The 18608-nt window shown below is 54.6% G+C and overlaps 1 protein-coding gene across 1 annotated transcript in view; it reads left to right on the top strand.

The window, feature by feature from the left end:
* The window catches only part of JAKMIP1 (janus kinase and microtubule interacting protein 1), a 114739-nt gene extending 103112 nt beyond the window's left edge, over positions 1-11627 (top strand). The window contains exons 17-20 of the mRNA XM_023737994.1: positions 1451-1530; positions 7399-7602; positions 9352-9417; positions 11577-11627. Of these exons, the coding sequence (XP_023593762.1) occupies positions 1451-1530; positions 7399-7602; positions 9352-9417; positions 11577-11627 (401 nt within the window). The remainder of the gene's footprint in view (positions 1-1450; positions 1531-7398; positions 7603-9351; positions 9418-11576) is intronic.
* The last annotated feature ends 6981 nt before the right edge of the window (positions 11628-18608 follow it).

Raw genomic sequence — 18608 nt, 5'->3', positions numbered from 1 at the left:
GGTGGGGGGTGGAGGATCCCTTCCGGGGTGGGGTGGGGGGTGGAGGATCCCTTCCGGGGTGGGGTGGGGGGTGGAGGATCCCTTCCGGGGTGGAGCGAGGTGGGGAATCCCCTGGAGGGGCAGTCAGAGAACCCTTCCAGGGGCTCTGTGTGGTTGGACAGTTCTTCTGGCTGGGTCTCTGATAATGTGGCTCGGCCCTGGCTGCTGTGAGTGACCACGCCCACTCGCTGCTCTCTCGGTCACTCAGTGGTCACTGGGGCACTTCCCCAAGCCGCTGCTTGGCTCAGGACCCTGCAGGGACCCGGCTTCAGGAACAAGTGGGCAAGGTCCCTGCCACAGGGCCGGGCTGTGCTCCTCAGTGGGAGCCCAGGTGCGTGAGAGGGTGGGGGTGCTGGGCTAGCACAGGCTTAGGTGGGTTCGAGCCCCATTGCCCCTTCCTGCCAGGAGAGCGTGGGGAAGATGGCCTTGGTGTCCCGTTGATGAACTGGGCCCGAATTCTGCCTCCCGGCTCGTAGGGAGGGAGACGCTCAGTTAGAACCCGCTGTGCACATACTAGGCGTGCTTGGTGCCGACAGCGGGGTCACTCACAGAGGACACTCACCTGGCTGGGGTGTCAGGGAGGATGCCCAGGACAGAAGGTTCTGGAGGCTTCACAGAGCAGCATGAGTGCTCCCGGTAGAAGGAGGAGGTGAAGGAGGATGTGTTCTCCAGGCAGGAGGATCTGTGTAACATCCAGAAGCAGTGAGAGGTGGAGCCAGGGTCCTGATTCCTAGTCCTTCCTCTGCCACCTCCAAGCTGTGCCATGGGGCGAGGACTGGTCCTCTCTGGCCCTCTGTCTCCTCATCCAATGAGAGAGTTCTGCCTTCAGAGCGATGGTGCTTGCAGGACAGCCTGGGTGTGGGGAATCATGCAGGACCTCCTGGGTGTGGGAGTGTGCTTGCAGGATAGCTTCGTTTTGTGGGGGGGGGGGGTGCTTCCAGGACAGCCTGGGTGTGGGGGATCATGCAGGACAGCCTTGGTGTGGGGGTGTGCTTGCAGGACAGCCTGGGTGTGGGGAATCATGCAGGACAGCCTGGGTGTGTGTGGGGGGTGCTTGCAGGACAGCCTGAGTGTGGGGGGGATCATGTCAGGAGGTGACCTTCACGGGGGCATGTCAGGAGGTGAGACTGATGTTCACGAGGGAGGAGAGGCCGGATCTGCACACGACTGAGGCAGAGTTCAGGGTCCCCAGTGCAGCGGGATGAGCCCAGAGGTCATCTTTAATGCCAGCTTGGGCATCGGGGTCACTGCTGTCAGGCACACTGGAGGCGGGGAGCCAGGGAGCTGGGACAGGCTCACACCCAGGTCCCCACGACACCCAGGTCCCCGGTGCCGTGTTCGGGTCACATTCCGGCCAGAGTGGGCATGCTGGCCCTGAAGGCCACGTTGTTGCAGCTCCTCCCCCCTTTCCAGGACCTGTTCAGCCGGCAGAAGGGCTACCTGGAGGAGGAGCTGGACTACAGGAAGGAGGCCCTTGACCAGGCTCACCTGGTAGGAGCAGATGTGGGGGACATGGTGGCTTTTAGCCCCGACAGTGGGGCAGAAACCACATTTGGGAGTCCCCAGTGCTGAGGGATCAGGTGGAGTGGGGTGGAGGGAACGCCAGCTCCATGCAGGTGCACAGTGAGATTTTCCACATCTGTGTGACTTCCAAAAATACCCAACGTTCGTTTAGACACGCTGGTTTCTGTAGACACGCACATCACATTGTAGTCATCATTTAAGATTAGAAGGCGCTGTCTTCTATGTTTACTCATACTTAAATATTTATTTATACTTAAAACTCCAGAGTGGGTTTTCCTATAAACAGGAAACACAGATGTCCCGAGGGACCGCAGGGGTGAGGCAAGGAGCTGAGGCGGCGGCCACCAGCGCAGGCAGTGCTTGTCCAGAGAGCCGCATACTTACCGGGTTTGGGCCACAGCTTGGCTTCCGGGCTTCCTGCTTGCGTCAGCCTCCTGGGGCTGCCGTGACAAAGTCCCACAGAGCATCTTGCGGTTCTAGAGGCCAGAAGTCTGAACTCAAGGTGTCAGCAGGGCTCCGTTCTCTCTGGAGGCTCTAGGGAAGATCCTTCCTTGCCTCTTCCAGCCTCTGTGGCCCCAGGCGTTCCTGGGTTTGTGGCCGCATCGCTCCAACCTCTGCCTCCGTCTTCACGTGGCCGTCTTCCCTGTGTCTGTCTCTCTGTCTCTCCTCCTCCTTTATGAGGACACGACTCAGGTGGGATTAGGGCCCTCCCTACTCCAGTGTGACCTCATGTGAACCTAACTGATAACATCTGCAAAGACCCTATTCCAAGCAAGGTCACATTCACAGGTACAGGGGTCAGGACTTCCAGCATTTCTTTTTGGGGGACACAATTCATCCCACATCCCTGGTGATCAGGACTTCCAGAATTTCTTTTGGGGGGACACAATTCATCCCACATTCCTGGTGATCAGAGTAAAGCAGGATCACGGCAGCTTCGTCCATCCTCACTCAAAGCACAGTGCTGCCGCACCGAGGACGGAGTCAACCCTCTCCTGTGCCCTCCCCTGAGGCTGGGTGCTGAGTGATGGTGGGCGTTTCAAGGACGTCTTCACAGGGAGAGGATCAGAGTTCCTTGCCTCTCCTTGTAGAAGAAACGAGGGTGGTCCTCAAAGTCATGGGCATTCAAGTCTTTCTCCAGGTCATTTGCTGTTAAAATTATTTTACAAAATGGATTGTACCTAAGAAATGCAGAGGCAATAACTATAAAACGACGTTCAAACCTTGGTTTCTGTGACAGTCTCCGGAACACGGGAGTGGGAGGGACCAGTCCCTGGAGAAGGACCTCACGCTGGGTAAGGCAGAGGGTCAGCGAAAAAGAGGAAGACCCTCAACGAGATGGACTGACATGGTGGCTGCAGCAATGGACGCAAACATAGCAATAATTGTGAGGATGGTGCAGGACCGGGCAGTGTTTCGTTCTGTTGTACACAGGGTCGCTATGAGTCAAAACTGACTGGATGGCACCTAACAACAACGACAGTTGTCTGAAGGCCATGGCGAGCCCCTTGCCAAGCCCTCGGGATCACAGCCCTTTCCTCAAGGGATGTCTCAGTCCTCCCAGAACTGCTGAAACAAAAATGTAACAAGTGGGCAGCTTTAATGAACCAGAGTTTATTGCTTCAAAGTTCTGGAGGGTGGGAGTTCCAACCAGGGCACCAGTTCTAGGGAAGTGTCCCTCCTTCTTTTCCCCAGGAGTTCCTTTGTTCCCTGGTGTTATGGATTGAATCGTGTTCTGCAGAAATATGTGTTGTTAATCCTACTATACCTGTGGTTGTAATCCCAGGTGGGATTATAGGGTTTTCTTTGTTATGTTGATGAGTCAGTGTTAGTGTATACTGTGTCTTAAATCAATCTCTTTTGAGAAATAAAAGAGCAGATTAAGCAAGCAGCAAGAAAGCAGAGATCAGGGGAGATGGATGCCATGCCACACGAAGATCACAAAGGAGCCAAGGAAAGTTGTTGTTGTTAGGTGCCTTCGAGTAGGTTCCCACTCATAGCGACCCTGTGTACAACAGAACGAAAACACCATGGCTTGGGTCGGGGGCACCTTAGTCCTCATAGTGACGTCTTTCCTTTTTAACACTTTAAAGAGGTCTTTTGCAGCAGATTTGCCCAATGCAATATGTCGTTTGATTTCTTGACTAATGCTATAATGGACGTTGATTGTGGATCCAGGTAAAATGAAATCCTTGACAACTTCAGTCTTTTCTCCATTTATCATGATGTTGCTTATTGGTCCAGTTGTGAGGATTTTTGTTTTCTTTATATTGAGGTATAATCCGTACTGAAGGCTGTGGTCTTTGATCTTCATCAGTAAGTGCTTCAAGTCTTAACTTTCAGCAAGCAAGGTTGTGTCATCTGCTTATTGCAAGCTGTTTATGAGTCTTCCTCCAATCCTGATGCCCCATTCTTCTTCATATAGTCCAGCTTCTTGGATTATTGGCTCAGCATACAGATTGAATAAGTATGGTGAAAGGATACAACTCTGACATCATACATCTTTCGTGACTTTAAACCATGCAGTATCCCCTTGTTTTGTGCAAACGACTGCCTCTTGTCTATGTACAGGTTCCTCATGAGCACAATTAAGTGTTCTAGAATTCCCATGCTTCACAATGTTTTCTGTAATTTGTTATGATCCACACAGTCAATGCCTTTGCATAGTCAATAAAACACAGGCAAACATCTTTCTATGCATGCAAAAGTTGGACAGTGAATAAGGTAAGCCAAAGAAGAATTGATGCCTCTGAATTATGGTCTTGGCAAAGAATATTGAATATACCATGGACTGCCAGAAGAACAACAAGTCTGTCTTGGAAGAAATACAGTTAGAGTGCTCCATAGAAGTGAGGATGGCGAGACTTCGTCTCCCATACTTTGGACATGTTATCAGGAAGAACCAGTCCCTGAAGAAGGACATCATACTTGGTAAAATAGAGGGTCAGTGAAAAAGAGGAAGACCTTCAACAAGATGACACAATGGGCTCAGACATTGCAACTACTGTGAGGATGACACAGAACTGGGCAGTATTTCGTTCTGTTGTACACAGGGTCGCTATGAGTCAGAACAAACGTGATGGCACCTAACAACAATGACAAACCTTTTCTAGTATTCTATGTTTTAAGCCAAGATCCATCTGACATCATTGATACCCCTTGTTCCACTTCCTCTTCTGAATCTGGCTTGAATTTCTGGCAGTTCCCTGTGGATGTACTGCTGCAACCATTTTTTAATTATCTTTAGCAAAATTTTACTTTTATGTAATATTAATGATATTGTTTGATAATTTCCACATTCTGTTGAATCATCTTTCTTTGGAATGTGCACAGATATGTATCTCTTCCAGTCAGATGGCCAGGTAGCTGTCTTCCAAATTTCTTGGCATAGACAAGTGAGTGCTTCCAGTGTTGCATCCGTTTGTTGAAACATCTCAGTTGGTTTTCTGTCAATTCCTGGAGCCTTGTCTTTCATCGATGCCTTCAGTACAGCTTGGACTTTTTCCTTCAATACTGTCGGTTCTGGATCATATGCTATGTCCCGAATTGGTTGAATGTCAACCAATTCTTTTGGTATAGTGACTCTGTGCCAAAAAGACTATTCCTTCTCTCTTTTTGATGCTTCTGTGTCGTTTAGTATTTTGTCCATAGAAACCTTCAATATTGCAACTCGAGGCTTGAATTTTTTCTTCAGTTCTTTCAGCTTGAGAAATGCTGAGTGTATTCTTCCTTTTTGATTTTCTAACTTCAGATCTTCTGCATTTCATTATAATACTTCGTCTTCTTGAGCTGCCCTTTGAAATCTTCTGTTCAGCTTTTTTACTTCATCATTTCTTCCATTAGCTTTAGCTACTTGACATTCAAGAGCAAGTTTCAGAGTCTTTTCTGACATCCATTTTGCTCTTTTCTTTCTTTCTCGTCTTTTTAATGACCTTTTGCTTTCTTCAGGTCTGATGTCCTTGATGTCATTCCACAACTTGCCTGGTCTTTGGTCATTAGTGTTCAATGGGTTGGACCTATTCTTGAGATGGTCTGCAAATTCAGATGGGATATCCTTAAAGTCATATTTTGGTTTTCGTGGATTTGTTTGAATATTGTTCAGCTTCAACTTAAACTTGCATATGAGCAATTGATGGTCTCTTCTGCAGTTGGCCCCTGGCCTTATTTTGACTGATGATATTGAGTTTTTCCATCATCTCTTTCCACAGATGTAGTCGATTTGATTCCTGTGTTTTCCATCAGGTGAGGTCCACGTGTGTAGTTGCCATTTTGTTGTTGAAAAAGGTATTTGCAATGAAGAAGTCATCGGTCTTGCAAAGTTCTATCATGTGATCTCCAGTGTCGTTTCTATCACAAAGGCCATATTTTCCAACTAATAATCCTTCTTCTTTGTTTCCAACTTTCACATTGCAATCACTAGTAATTATCAGTGCGTCTTGATTGCATGTTTGATCAATTTCAGACTTCAGAAGTTGGTATAAATCTTCAATTTCCTCATCTTTGGCATTAGTGGTGCGTAAGTTTGAATAAAACTCATATTAACAGGTCTTCCTTGTAGGCATATGGATATTATCCTCTCACTGCCATTGTTGTACTTCAGGACAGATCCTGAAATGTTCTTTTTGACAATGAATGAGATGCCATTCCACTTCAATTTGTCATTTCCGGCATAGTAAACCATGTTTGTCTGATTCAAAATGGCCAGTACCAGCCCATTTCAGCTCACTAATGCCTAGGATATTGATCTTTATGCATTCCATTTCATTTTTGACAGCGTCCAATTTTGCTCGATTCATATTTGGTACAATCCACATTTGCAGCTGTTTCTTCTCATTTTGAGCTGTGCCACATAAGCCAGTGAAGGTCCTGAAAGCTGTACTCCATCCATGTCACCACCATGCATCTGTCAGTTGGTCATATTGTGGTGGTGTGCGTGTTGCTGTGATGCTGTGAAGCTATGCCACCAGTATTTCAAATAACAGCAGGGTCACCTATGATGGGAGGCTTCAGCAGAGCTTCCAGATTAAGACAGGCTAGGAAGAGGGACCCAGCAGTCTACTACTGAAAAAATTGGTCAGTGAAAACCTTATGAACAGCAACAGAACATTGCCTGATATAATGCCAGAAGATGAGCCCCTCAGGTTGGAAGGCACTCCAAATACGACTGGGGAAGAGCTGCCTCCTCAGAGTAGAGTCGACCTTAATGACGTGGATGGAGTCAAGGAATAGAAGCTGAGAACATACAAGGAGATTCCTTCAAAGTGAACAGAAAGAGAGACTTCTCCTAGAGACAGTGCCCTGAATTTGGACTTCTAGCCTCCTAAACTGTGAGAAAATAAATTTCTGTTTGGTAAAGCTCCCCACTTGTGGCATTTCTGTTATAGCAACACTTGGCTCATAGGTGAATCCCCACATGGCATCTGTCTTTTCCTTATGTGTGTATGGGTCCGTGTCTCCTCTGCTCTTTTTGTAAGACACCACTCAGAAGGGACTAGGTTTGGGACCCACCCTGCTCTGGTATGTACTCATTAACATAACAAAAGAAAACTCTATTTCCAAACAGGCTCACACTCATAGGTACAGGGGTCAGGACTTCAACACATATTTTGGGGGACACAACTCAACCCACGACATGGACGAATAAAGTAAAAGGAGAGCCCTGAGCTACAAGGACACCTGCGTGCACACACACAGGTTCAGAGTAAACCGTGTTCTCAAGCGTGTGCTGGGCACACGGTCAGCTCCCTTGTACCTTCCTGTGGGGTCCCCCAGCTGGCCCCTTGGCAGCACGTCCTGTTGGTGACTGTCCCTCTGTCTGTGCTTCTGGCCACTCAGAAAATCCAGGAGCTGGAGGCCACGCTGTACAATGCGCTGCAGCAGGAAGCCGGGCGCCGGGCAGGTGAGACGCTGAGCGAGGCCCAGCGCGAGGACCTGCAGGCCGCGGTGGAGAAGGTGCGCCGGCACATCCTGAGGCAGAGCCGTGAGAGCGACAGCCAGGTGCTACGGGCGCGCATGGAGCTGCTGCAGCAGGCCCAGCAGGTGACCCGGGGAAGCGGGTACCGCTTCCGCACCCACCCTGCAACACCTTCTACTCCCATGTGTAATCTGATGCTGTGGGCAGATACTGGGGTGCACCCAGAAGGTAGCACTGGGGGAGCCACGTCCTCCATCCCTCCGCCGTATGTGCTGACCCTGTGGGTGGGCATCGGGGTGCACCCAGCAGATGACGGGGGGGACCACATCCTGCATCCCCTCCTTCCCGTGTGTGTGCCAACCTGACAGGCATGCATTGGGGTGCACCCCACAGATGACCGGGGAGAACACAGTCTCCATCCGCCCCACCCTGTGTGTGTGCTGACCCCACGGGCAGGCATTGGGGTGCACCCCACAAATGACAGGGGAGACCACAGCCTCCGTCCGCCCCACCCTGTGTGTGTGCTGACCCCACGGGCAGGCATTGGGGTGCACCCTGCAGATAATGGGGGGAAACATCCTCCATCCCCCCACCCCATGTGCATGCCGACCCCGCAGGCAGGCATTGGGGTTGCTTCCAGCAGTCCAACAGTTACGCTGGGTGGAAGCTGGTGGTAAAGCCCATTTCTGTGAACAAGGCAGGTTTTCTCATCGGCTCCCATGATAATGTGGCAGCCGTGTTTCCCAGGGTTGGGGGTAGTGGAAGTAGGGGGGCGGGTGACAGGGAATTCTGGGAGTAATACACAGCAAACCTTTTCTCTAATTGTACACTTCGACAGCAGGGCCCCCACCCCGTGTGTGGTAATACCAGCCCACACAAGTCATCCAGGTCCGTATACCCACTCGGTTTCTCAGGCAGATGCAATACCCAGGGACACTGGCTGAACACTTTGCATTTCTGCGTATCTAGTGATGTCGCCATTGAGTGATGTACCTGGAGTGACCTAAAGGCACCCCAGGGCTGGGTCCTACGTGACTCTCCATGAGCTGCCGAGCACAGGGAACCGGGCTCCGGGACTTCCCTGGGGTGATGTGGTTACAGCTGTTTTCCTGATGGGAGAACTGAGGCTAGAGAAGTTAGCTCACCGCTGTGAGGGAGGACCTAGAGAACCAGCAGGAGGGTGTCCGAGAGGCAGAAAAGGAGAAGAGAGAGAGCGTTTCAAGAGGGAGCAAAGGAGTAGATGGAGGGTGTGTCCCACCCAGCAGATGCCTCCACACACACAGGCACACGTGCATACACACGCATGCACACACACACGTGCCCACACACGTACACGTACACCCAAACCCTTACGTAAGGTGGCAGGAGAGGGTCCTATTACTAAGGGAGATTCCTGGCCCTGTTTGACTGGAGGGCAAGGCAGTGGGCAGGGCGAGGTTGGAGACCGAGGGGAGAGAAGGGAGTGGCAGCTGGGGAGGGTCTGGGGGTGTGAAAGGGATGCAACAGACCAGTGGCAGGAGGTCAGGGGCTGGCTGCGGGCTTCTCTGCCCTGAGGCAGCCGCAGGGGTGGGGAGGGGTGACCACGGTGAGGGTGTGTGCCCCATCCCAGGGCTGGGGTCTGGTGCTCACTCGTGGGCACACCGCTAGGAAGAGTGGGAAGAGAGGGACAGGCTGGGGTCCCACCTCCCAGGGGGTGGAGAGGCCGCGGGTGCAGGGATGGCGCCATCGCTGTTTCCAGAATCACGGGGTCAGGTAAGACTGTCACTGTGCGAGCACGTGGAGGGGGTCGGGCAGCACCCACGAGGCTCATGTGCTGACAGGTGAGAACTTGCTCTGGGAAGGCGGCTGTCTGACGTGTTACCCGTGCGTTTCAGAGGGTCCGGGAGCTGGAAGGCAAGCTGGAGTCTCAGAAGAGGCAGCTCAAGGAGCTGGAGGAGAAGGTGAGCTGGACTCGGCGTCTTCCCAGGAGACCGAGCAGAGGCGCTGTGGGGCCTCCCTGCCACTCTGAAAGAATCAGTTCTGGAGGAGACACCCCTTCTCAGTGGCTATTGGGAGTTCTAGTCCTACACAGTGCGTGCGGGGGGTGGAGGTGTCTTTTATTTCACCAAACCTCTCTGACACACACACGGGAAAGTGAGGTGGACTTCGTTTGATGCTGAGCCGGGTTAGACTCGACTGGTGACCGCCCACTAACCCCAGGGGACGGGGGTCCGGGCCGCATTTCCCACCCAGTCCCATCCCCTCTGTGGCTGTTACCATCTTGTGCTGAGGAAACAGAGGCTCAGATGAACTGAGATGCTTGTCCCAGGCCCCACACCAGGGAGGGTGGCGGGGCCCCATGCGTGCTGCAGCTGCCGGCCCCACGTGCTGTTGATGGGGGCAGAGCGGCCGCCCGCGTGCAGGCATCTTATCTTCACGGCTCACCTCTTATCGCGGCCCCTCCTCAGGCAGACTTCTGGGCTCAACTAAGACTCTGCCCATGGACCCCAGACCCAGGGCTTGCCTTCTGCTCTGGGCCCTGGGAGGGTCCCCACCAGCTCCTAAAGAGATGGTGAATAGGGAAGTCCTCAGCCTGGGCCAGCCGGGGTGGGGGGCTCTGCAGGCGCTGGCCCACCTGCCTTCCGTTCCCCCAGGGGTGTTAAGACTCTTGTCCGCACGGTGGGTCAGGGCAAGATACGGCAGAGAAAGGGTGGACAGGACCACAGTGTGGTAGCTCATTGAAAAACAACAGCGTGCTCACATGCCAACCGATGCTGGCAGGGCCCCAGGAGAGAGTCACAGGGGACGCTGGAATTGTCCTCCAGGCTCTTTTCCCTAAGGAAGTGTCTGAGGGCCCGTCTGTCTCTTCTGTCCCTGAAGGGAGTTGTGAGGCTGGCGTGCATGGCTGGAGGGGTTAACGGGCGGCCGCTGGTCAGGCCTGTAGGACTACGACCCCCAAGGTCGCCAGCAGGTCGGAGCTTCGGTTCTTTCGGCCTGCTTCATGGACGCACCTGCAGCCATGTGGGTCAGATGCGGATCAATGACCTCCTGTGGGGGCCAGGGGCCCCTTCCCTCTCCCCAGGAGGTCTCGGTTTCCCAGGTGGAAAATAAATGTCTAGGTAATTCCGAAGGCCCCTTCTAGCTCCGACTTCTGGTGATTTTTAAATGCGTCTAAAAATCGGTGCCTGTCTGTTTGGATTTTACTTCTTTCAATAAATAATAGTTACTGGTACTACTTGCCATTGAGTCAATCCCGACTCATGGTGACCCCACGTGTGTCAGAGCAGGACTTTCCTCCATGGGGTTTTCAATGGCCGAGTTTTAGAAGTAGATCACCAGGCTTTTCTTCCGAGGTACCTCTGGGTGGGCTTGAACTTCCAGCCTTTCAGTTAGCAGCCGAGCACTTAACCGTTTGCACCACCAGGGACTCTGATAAATAACAGATGAGAGATGTTACCTTATTTCGGAAAAACGAGATTATTTTCCAAAGCCCCATGTGACATTCAACAGCCCTTCATGATCAGAGCAAGCAGTGAGTAGAGTTAAGAAGAACTATTCCAGATTCAATCTGACCTGTAGAATTTTCTTTCTTTAAACCATCTTATTCCTCCTATTTTTTCTTTTTAAAATAGACCAGTTGAATGGCATAGGGATTTTAAGTAGTGAATTTCTTGGGAGAGGGAGCTTTGGCTGGAATGGGGCTGGGGAGAGAATTCTGTGTGTCGGCACGTTGGACAGGGCGACCTCTCGTGGAATCTTCTGAAACTTGGTGTGTTCCTCATGCCGTTTAGTGAGAGCCACCCACAGTGACCAGCAGAGGGTCCCGCCTCTGTTTCCGAAGTATCTCTGGGTCTCCAGGACCCCTCATCTCCACCCCAACTCCTGGTCGTGGCGTGGACCGTTGCTGTCTGATCAGCCAGCCTTCAGGAGCACACAGGCATAGCACCCCCGACGGACCTGGATTCTATAGGTTTTCCGGGAGAAAACCTGTCTGTTTCTGAAACCATCTCCAGATCTGCCGTTCTTGTGAAATGCTGCCATTGAATTCCATACTACATATCTTACATCTTTTTTCTTTTCTTTTCTTTTTTCCTCATTTTCTTTTGGTCTTGTTTTATAGTTTTTGTTCCTGTTTTTGTTTTTCTCGCTAGCATTCATTCTGTGGCCTTGAGGACTCCGCGGAGCCGCGCGCCTGGGTGGGTATCCTTGACTTTTTACTGATAAAGGTGACAACTTAAGACAGAGTGTGCCTCCCTGCTTCTGGTGCTAACATCCCCAGAGGGTGAAGTGCTGGCATGTGGCCCTGGTGGCAGATTCCTCAGCTCGGGCTCGCCGGGGCCAGGTCATGGGGACAGGGGGTTCGGGTGAGCCGAGAGCGGACAATGGGCCTGGTTGTCTGTCTGTCCCTGCTGGCGGTTCATCCTGGAAGTGGGTTTCTGGTGTTTCCCAAAGGCTCTGTCCCTGTTGATCTTGGTGCGGGGACTTTGTCACTGGTAAATCCTCTGTAGGGTCCAGACCCCAGGGGCCTCCAGGCGCAGGAGGTGGACAGGCAGGTCAGACCGAGGCCTCCAGGCAAACTGCTGGGGCCACCAGCCCCACCCCTGCCTGCCCTCTTCCTGTGAACACACGCCTGGCCCTGACACTGATTGGAGCCTGGGGGCCTCTGGAATGAGACGTCCTGGCAGCTGACCCTGGGCTGACCCTGGACCTGTGGGTCCTCAGGACCCAGCTGTGACCTGCTTCCTGCTTGGGCACCTAGACCCCAGGGTCTGAGGTTCTGGCCTGAACCCAGCCGAGGCTGAGAGCCCCTTGAGTTGGGGGAGCCACTAGCTGCCAGACTTCCCGGGCAGGGCTCCTGGACTCCCCAGGGCTGACCCCAAGCCGAGGGCTTCTACATGCCAGCACCCAGAACAGTGCCCAGCAGGTGGAGGAAACGCACTCAATGTTTGCTGACTGAAGAAAGGGAAGGCCCAGGTCTTAGAGGAAGACTTAGCCCAAGTCCCAGCGGACTGGGGGTGGGTAGCCTTGGGGGTGACCCTGGAGGACAGGGGTCCAGACCCCCCTCTTCCCCTCACATTACTGCAGGGCCCTCAAGTAGCCCAGTGGCTTGGCTGAGGGGTCCGGACAGCAGGGAGGGGGTGGGCTATGGGTAGGAGCTGCCCCCACCCTTTAGCCTTGGTTCTTGTGTCATTTCAAATTCTTCTTTGATCTTACAGGATAGAAAAAGAGCTTATGGAATAAGCTGAGTCCCCACGGCAACCCCAACCCCTCTCGAACCAAATCCAACAGCAGAACAAGCTCCTCAAAATCCAGAGACTGAAAACAGAACTCACTGTACTGACCACAGCCCTCACGGGAAGCGTTTGGGTGCATGAGGGGCCCCGCCAGCCCGAGCTTTGAGGTTTCTGTGGTGACCACGGTTTTGTCCAGCCCGGGAGGCCGGGGCAGCGTCCAGCCCAGTTGCAGCCCCATCCAGATGGAGGGGCAGAAACTGGGGCTGGAAACAAGTGCCATTACCAGGCCCCAAGCGTCGGGGCCGCCGGGCTGTGGGTGCCGCGCCGAGGTCTTCACCACCTGAGCCTGGCTCTGCAGCGGATGCAAACGCCCGACCTGTGTACATACGTCCCGTGACCTTGCGTGCTCGTTTACAAACGTCCCTGAGCTCTGAAACCAAATCCACACCGTCAGCAGAACCTGCTGTTCCCCGTGCAGCCAGATCCACAGCTGGAGGCCAGAAACAGCAGGACTCGGCCCAAGGGCTCGGGCCTGTGGTCCTGGAGGCAGCACGGGGGATCTGAGATTTCCAGGGGAGCTGGGCTCCACCGCCCTCCTGGATGTGATGGCTGTTCCTAGGCCATGTGGACCGAGAGGTGCCGTGGCCACACTGGGCCACATTCAGTGATCTTGACTGTAATTTGCAAGGGGGCTGCTGAGGAGGACGTGCAGGGACAGAGCAGTTCTGGGTGCCTGTGGGAACGAGGGGCACCCCCCTCTGCTGAGGCCCAGGTCCATGCTTACGATCGTGGAGAGGTGAGCCCTCCTGTTCTCAGGGGTGGCCCCTGAATCCAGCCGGGAGAGCTGCTGGGGGCAGAGGCTGTTGGGGGGCCGCTGCAGAGGGAGGCTCGTTGGGAACCCTGAGAAGAGAAGTTATTTCCGGATGCTGTTGTGTCTCTGTTGTTGGGGGATGGGGGGGTATCACATCTCCAGAAGAGGGAGCCACCACGTGCCCTGTGCTCCCTGCACTCTGGAGGAAAGATGCTAAGCGTCCGCATAGACCCAATAAGGCAGGGGACGGTGGAGGAGAAGGGGAGGCCGAGTCTGTGCTGGAAGGATGACTGGAGGCAAGGAGGGATGCCCATGGCCCTGGGGAGGTGGGGGGACACCCACGGCCCTGGCTGGAGGTGGGGGGCACCCAGGGTTTGTCATTGAGGAGGGACATCCATGGCCCTGGCTGGAGGTGGGGGGACATCCTGGGCTTGTCGTCAAGGACGGATGTCCATGGCCCTGGCTGGAGGTGAGGGGGACATCCAGGGCTTGTCATTGAGGGGGACATCCACGGCCCCAGCTGGAGGTGGGAGAACATCCATGGCCCCGGCTGGAGGTGGGGGGACATCTAGGGCTTGTCATTGAGGGGGACACCCATGGCTCTGGCTGGTGGGCAAATGAGCAGCCCCACGACCCTGTGAGACAGAGCACAGTGGAAAGGGGACCAACTGGGACTCAAGCCGCAGAGGGAGTCAGTGGGGGCAGCAGAGGGCCTGGAAGTCCTCAGAGACCACACCCCATGTGATCGCACCAAAGGGGACCCCCGCCAGGCAGGGCCATCAAACCAGACCCGGGACTTGGGGAGTTAAGTGAGTGCTCCCCTCCTCGGTTCAGACCCACCGAGATCCCCTCCAGCCTGTGGCTCACCTGCACCCAGTGGTGACATAGGAACACGGAGGGCCTCTCCTGAACACGGGCCTCGGAGCGCTCCAGGGCCAGAGTGAACAGCTGGGAACAAGGACGGAGGATGTGCCTTTGTTCCTGGGGCTGAGGAGGCGCAGGAAGCATTTGCTAAATTCTTCATGTCCTGCTGTGCCCCTGGTTCTCCTGTGAGGAATGCACTCAGCCCTCACGACCCCTGTCCGTCCGTCTGCCTGTGGGAAGGGGACACGTCCAGGGCTGACGCGCCTGACAGTGTGGACAGAACCGTGTGGCGTTGAGACCAGAACGTCCATCCACTCCAGCCCTGCTGTGCACCCGGACAGGGCACGCCTCTCTGGGTTCTAATTCCTTCAGCTGAGGCGCAGAGTGCCCTTGCAGCACCTCACATGGTGTCTTCTTCAGGCTTAACTAGACCCTCAGACCCACGACAATGGGCTCAAACATCCCAACGATTTTGAGGATGACCAGGACAAGTCAGCGTTTCATTCTGTCATACACGAGGTCGCCAGCTAACAACAAACACCCACAAGAGCCACAGGTCACCCTTGACCCAGAAGGACCCCCCGGGAGGAGCCCTCACTGCTCCAGATGGAGACAAGAGCCCCCTCTCTGCTCCCCATGACAGCTCAGTGCCAGGGGATGAGGCTGACTCAGGCAGGTCCTGGAGCTGCAGGGCTTCCAAGCCCGTTGCCCCCAGCGAACCAGCACCTCTCCTGATGTCTCAGATACAGCTCCTAGTGTCCCTGCAGGGACAGGCTGTGACCGGGGCCACCACCCACAGGGTTTGCTTTGCCTGTGAGCGAGGTCCTCTGGGGACACTGACTGTGAGGCGGTTCCCTAACTGAGCCTGAGGCCAAATTGCCCCGCAGGAAGCGGGCTTTGGGCCTACCCTTTACCCTGGAGGACAGAGCTGCTGTGGCGTCTCCAGAATGGGCGGCCACCTGGCACAGCTCATGAACAGTGGTCTCCTCTCACCCTGCACCTCGGTCCCGGTGGCCGCTGGCAGCTGTGGAGGTGCTGACCGCGTGGTCAGTGTGGGAACCACACGCAGTCAGTGCCTGCTGGCTATGATGTGGGGCTGAGTTCAAAGTTGGGGCCCAAGACCAGATACCTGGGTGACTAGCCGTCTGTCTATCCAGGACTGAGGGGCCCCAGGATGCACTGTCCCCCATGGCCATGAGGTCCTAGCAGCTGCTCTCCAGCTGGGAGTGGGCTGTCTGTCCCTGAGTGCACGCGCTGAGCTGACCATGTGTGACATGTGGGCTGTGCTCCCACTGAAGTCCACAGAGCCCCCTTCTACTAAGCCAGCCCCCAACACTGAGCTGGCCCACGGGGGGCAGGCTTCCTGGACACCCTGTTCACTGTTGGTCTTGGGCACATGGGTGCCACACTCCGGCCTGGCCCAGTGCCTTCCCAGTTGTTCTCGATCTTCCCACCTCCGCCCCCCGTGCGGGTGAACGTTCAGGGGTCCCTCCTGTCCCCCTCCTTCCACTGCCCATGTGTGGCAGGTGGGAGTCTGGCCAGATGTTCCAGCTACAAAGTCATGTTTATTTTTTCACTTTTAACCAGAACTGCCAAGATGGGGTGGGAGGGAATCCCAAACCAGCCAATGTGGGCCCCTCACTTCCTCCCTCAGATTGTCTTTGAGCTCTTGGGTGCTCCTGCAGACTGTTCTGTTCCGGGGGAACCACAGTCTTCACTCAGCCCGGACAACTCTTCACAGCCTTGCGGAGCCGCCCCCATGCCCCACTGTCTCTGGGGTGGCAGTCCTATATGAAATAGGGGCCCTGACCCTGGGGAGCCCTCACAGTGGCCCCCGTCCACCTGCCCTCCTCCCCACCCAGGCACACTGGGCGTCTGCAGGCTCAGCAGGTGGGCCTCGTTCCATTCCACCCCTAAAGGCGCCTCTCCTTCCCCAGAGGTCTGGGTTGCTCATCCGGGAGGCTTCCCTAGCCGGGCCTTGACCTGTCCTGGGGGGACTGCCCCTGAGAAAGGGCTGGAGCATTGCTTCCTTGGTGGGGAAGCAGAGCTTCCAGGGGACGTCTCTGCTGCACCTGCTCCCTGTCCTCGTCACAATTTCCTGAAGGATCACTGTATGTGGGCGCGGGGTCAGCACCAAGAGCCCCCTCCTGGCTCCTGATGGCCCTATGGGATTGCCTCTGCCCCCACCTAAAAGCTGCTCACTGCTGTGCTCAACTTGTTTCTTCCTCATCGCTCTTTGTTGTTTGTGGGTGCCATCAAGTCGATTCTGACTTATAGTGACCGTATAGATCAGAGGAGAACTGCTCCGTAGGCTTCCTAGGCTGTAGTCTTTAGGGAACGGGCCAATCCCTGGAGAAGGACGTCATGCTTGGTAAAGTGGTGGGTCAGTAAAACAGAGGAAGACCCTTGATGAGATGGACTGACACGGTGGCTGCAACAGTGGGCTCAAACATTGCAACGATTGTGAGGATGATGCAGGACTGGGCAATGTTTCCTTCTGCTGCATGTAGGGGCACTCTGAGTCGGAACCGACTAGACAGCACCTAATAACAGCAACAACAGCAATCTTCCTGGGAGCAGATCGCCAGGTCTTTCTCCCTGCTGGTGGGTTTTTCACCACCGGCCTTTTGGTTAGTAGCCAAGCACTTAACCATTGCATCACCAGGGTGGTGCTATTTCACCCTCTTCTTTAAGAGAAGTTGAGTAATTTGCTCAGAGCTCTCCTGGTGAACAGTGGAGGATTGGAGCTGAGGCCGCATCGCCCACTCCCACTGTCTACACTTGAGGTCAGCACCCCCTGCACCCTCCTGGCACCCTGCCCATTGGTGCTGAAAGCAGCATTTGCCCTGCCCCTCCCCACCCACAGAGACAGGAACAGTCTGCACGGATAAGCCCCACGCCACCTCCATCCACATTCTCACTCCTACCGCCCATGTGTCCCTGGGTCAGCCAAACCAAGATGCCCATGTTCCTGCCTGGGGCTCTGACCCTGCAGACCCCACCCTGGAGGAGTTCCCTGCCCACCGAAGCTCCTCCTTCCTTCTTCCCGCGACCCTTCAGCTGGAGACCCCCACCTCTGGGCCCCCCAGGGCGAGCTTTGTCCTGTCCTGGGGTCTTGGTGATCCTCACTTGCTGTTGTATCTCCCCTGCCAGGATGCAACCTCAGGCTGATTTGGGTTTCAGTCCTGACTCTGCTGCTTCCCCACGTGCTCCTGGGGCCCCTGTGGTCATCTGTGACGTGAGTGATGGTGCCCGCCTTGTGGGGCTCTGGGGGGCTGGGCTAAGTCGGACAGGAGCTGGTCCAGAGCTGGTGGTACCCGGTGCTGTGTTAACTACCTCCCCAGGCCTTTTGCCCCCCATTCCCGGGCCAGGGCACGTGTTTGCCATGCTCCGGGGGCACGTGGACCCTCACTCACTGTAGGATAAAACATGCACTTCAGCACTAAGAATGTGTAAATTCTGATGCCCCCCCCTGGAAGCTGTGTTTGACCACCTGTACAGATCAACAAGCATTCAGTCCACATGATTTTCTGGATGCTTACTGTGGGTGAGCTCTGGCATGCCGGCAAGGCCATGAAACCAGAGACCTTGTTCGTGTTGCATGGGTCTGTGCCCGTGAAACCCGAGTTCCCCTCATGAATAATCCACCATTCTTGCCATCCTCAAGGGGCATTTTCGGAACCCTCTGAAGCCACGGCAGCCGCCTTGAAATCGGAAAGTCAATGTTGCAAATTCACTGTGGTTTCCCCAAGCCCTGGCCCGTGAGCTATCTGCAGGATGGACACAGCAGCTAGAGGACAGACCCAGAAGAGCTTCCGCTATGTCGTCAGAGCCCCTGGCAGCGATGGGTCTGACGTCATGAACGTGGACCTGAAGATCGACACGGCCTGGCTGTTCCAGGATGTGGACGATGCCAGGGAGGAGCAGGGGAAGCTTCTGGAAGGAGTGGCCAGCGGCCCGGGCATGGACACCGGGACGCTCAGGGAGCAGCTGGAGTCCTCGGAGCAGAAGCTGCTGGCCGCTGTGGACAAGTACGCGGTGTCCGAGTCTGGGCTGAGGAGCAGGTAAACGTGGTGACGGACCCTTTCTTTTTCTTTTTTTTTTCCTTCTAAATTTTATGTATTTTGTTGTTGTTATTGAGAATATACACAGCAAAACAGACACCAATTCAACAGTTTCTAACGTACAGTTTAGTGCTATTGATTACATTCTTTGAGCCGTGCAACCATTCTCACCCTCTTCT

This window comes from Trichechus manatus, unplaced genomic scaffold (genome assembly GCF_000243295.1).
Source record: "Trichechus manatus latirostris isolate Lorelei unplaced genomic scaffold, TriManLat1.0 scaffold00111, whole genome shotgun sequence".
NCBI classification, from domain to species: Eukaryota; Metazoa; Chordata; class Mammalia; order Sirenia; family Trichechidae; genus Trichechus; species Trichechus manatus.
The sequence above is the reverse complement of the archived record's forward strand: the minus strand, read 5'-3'. Positions and strand labels throughout refer to the sequence as shown.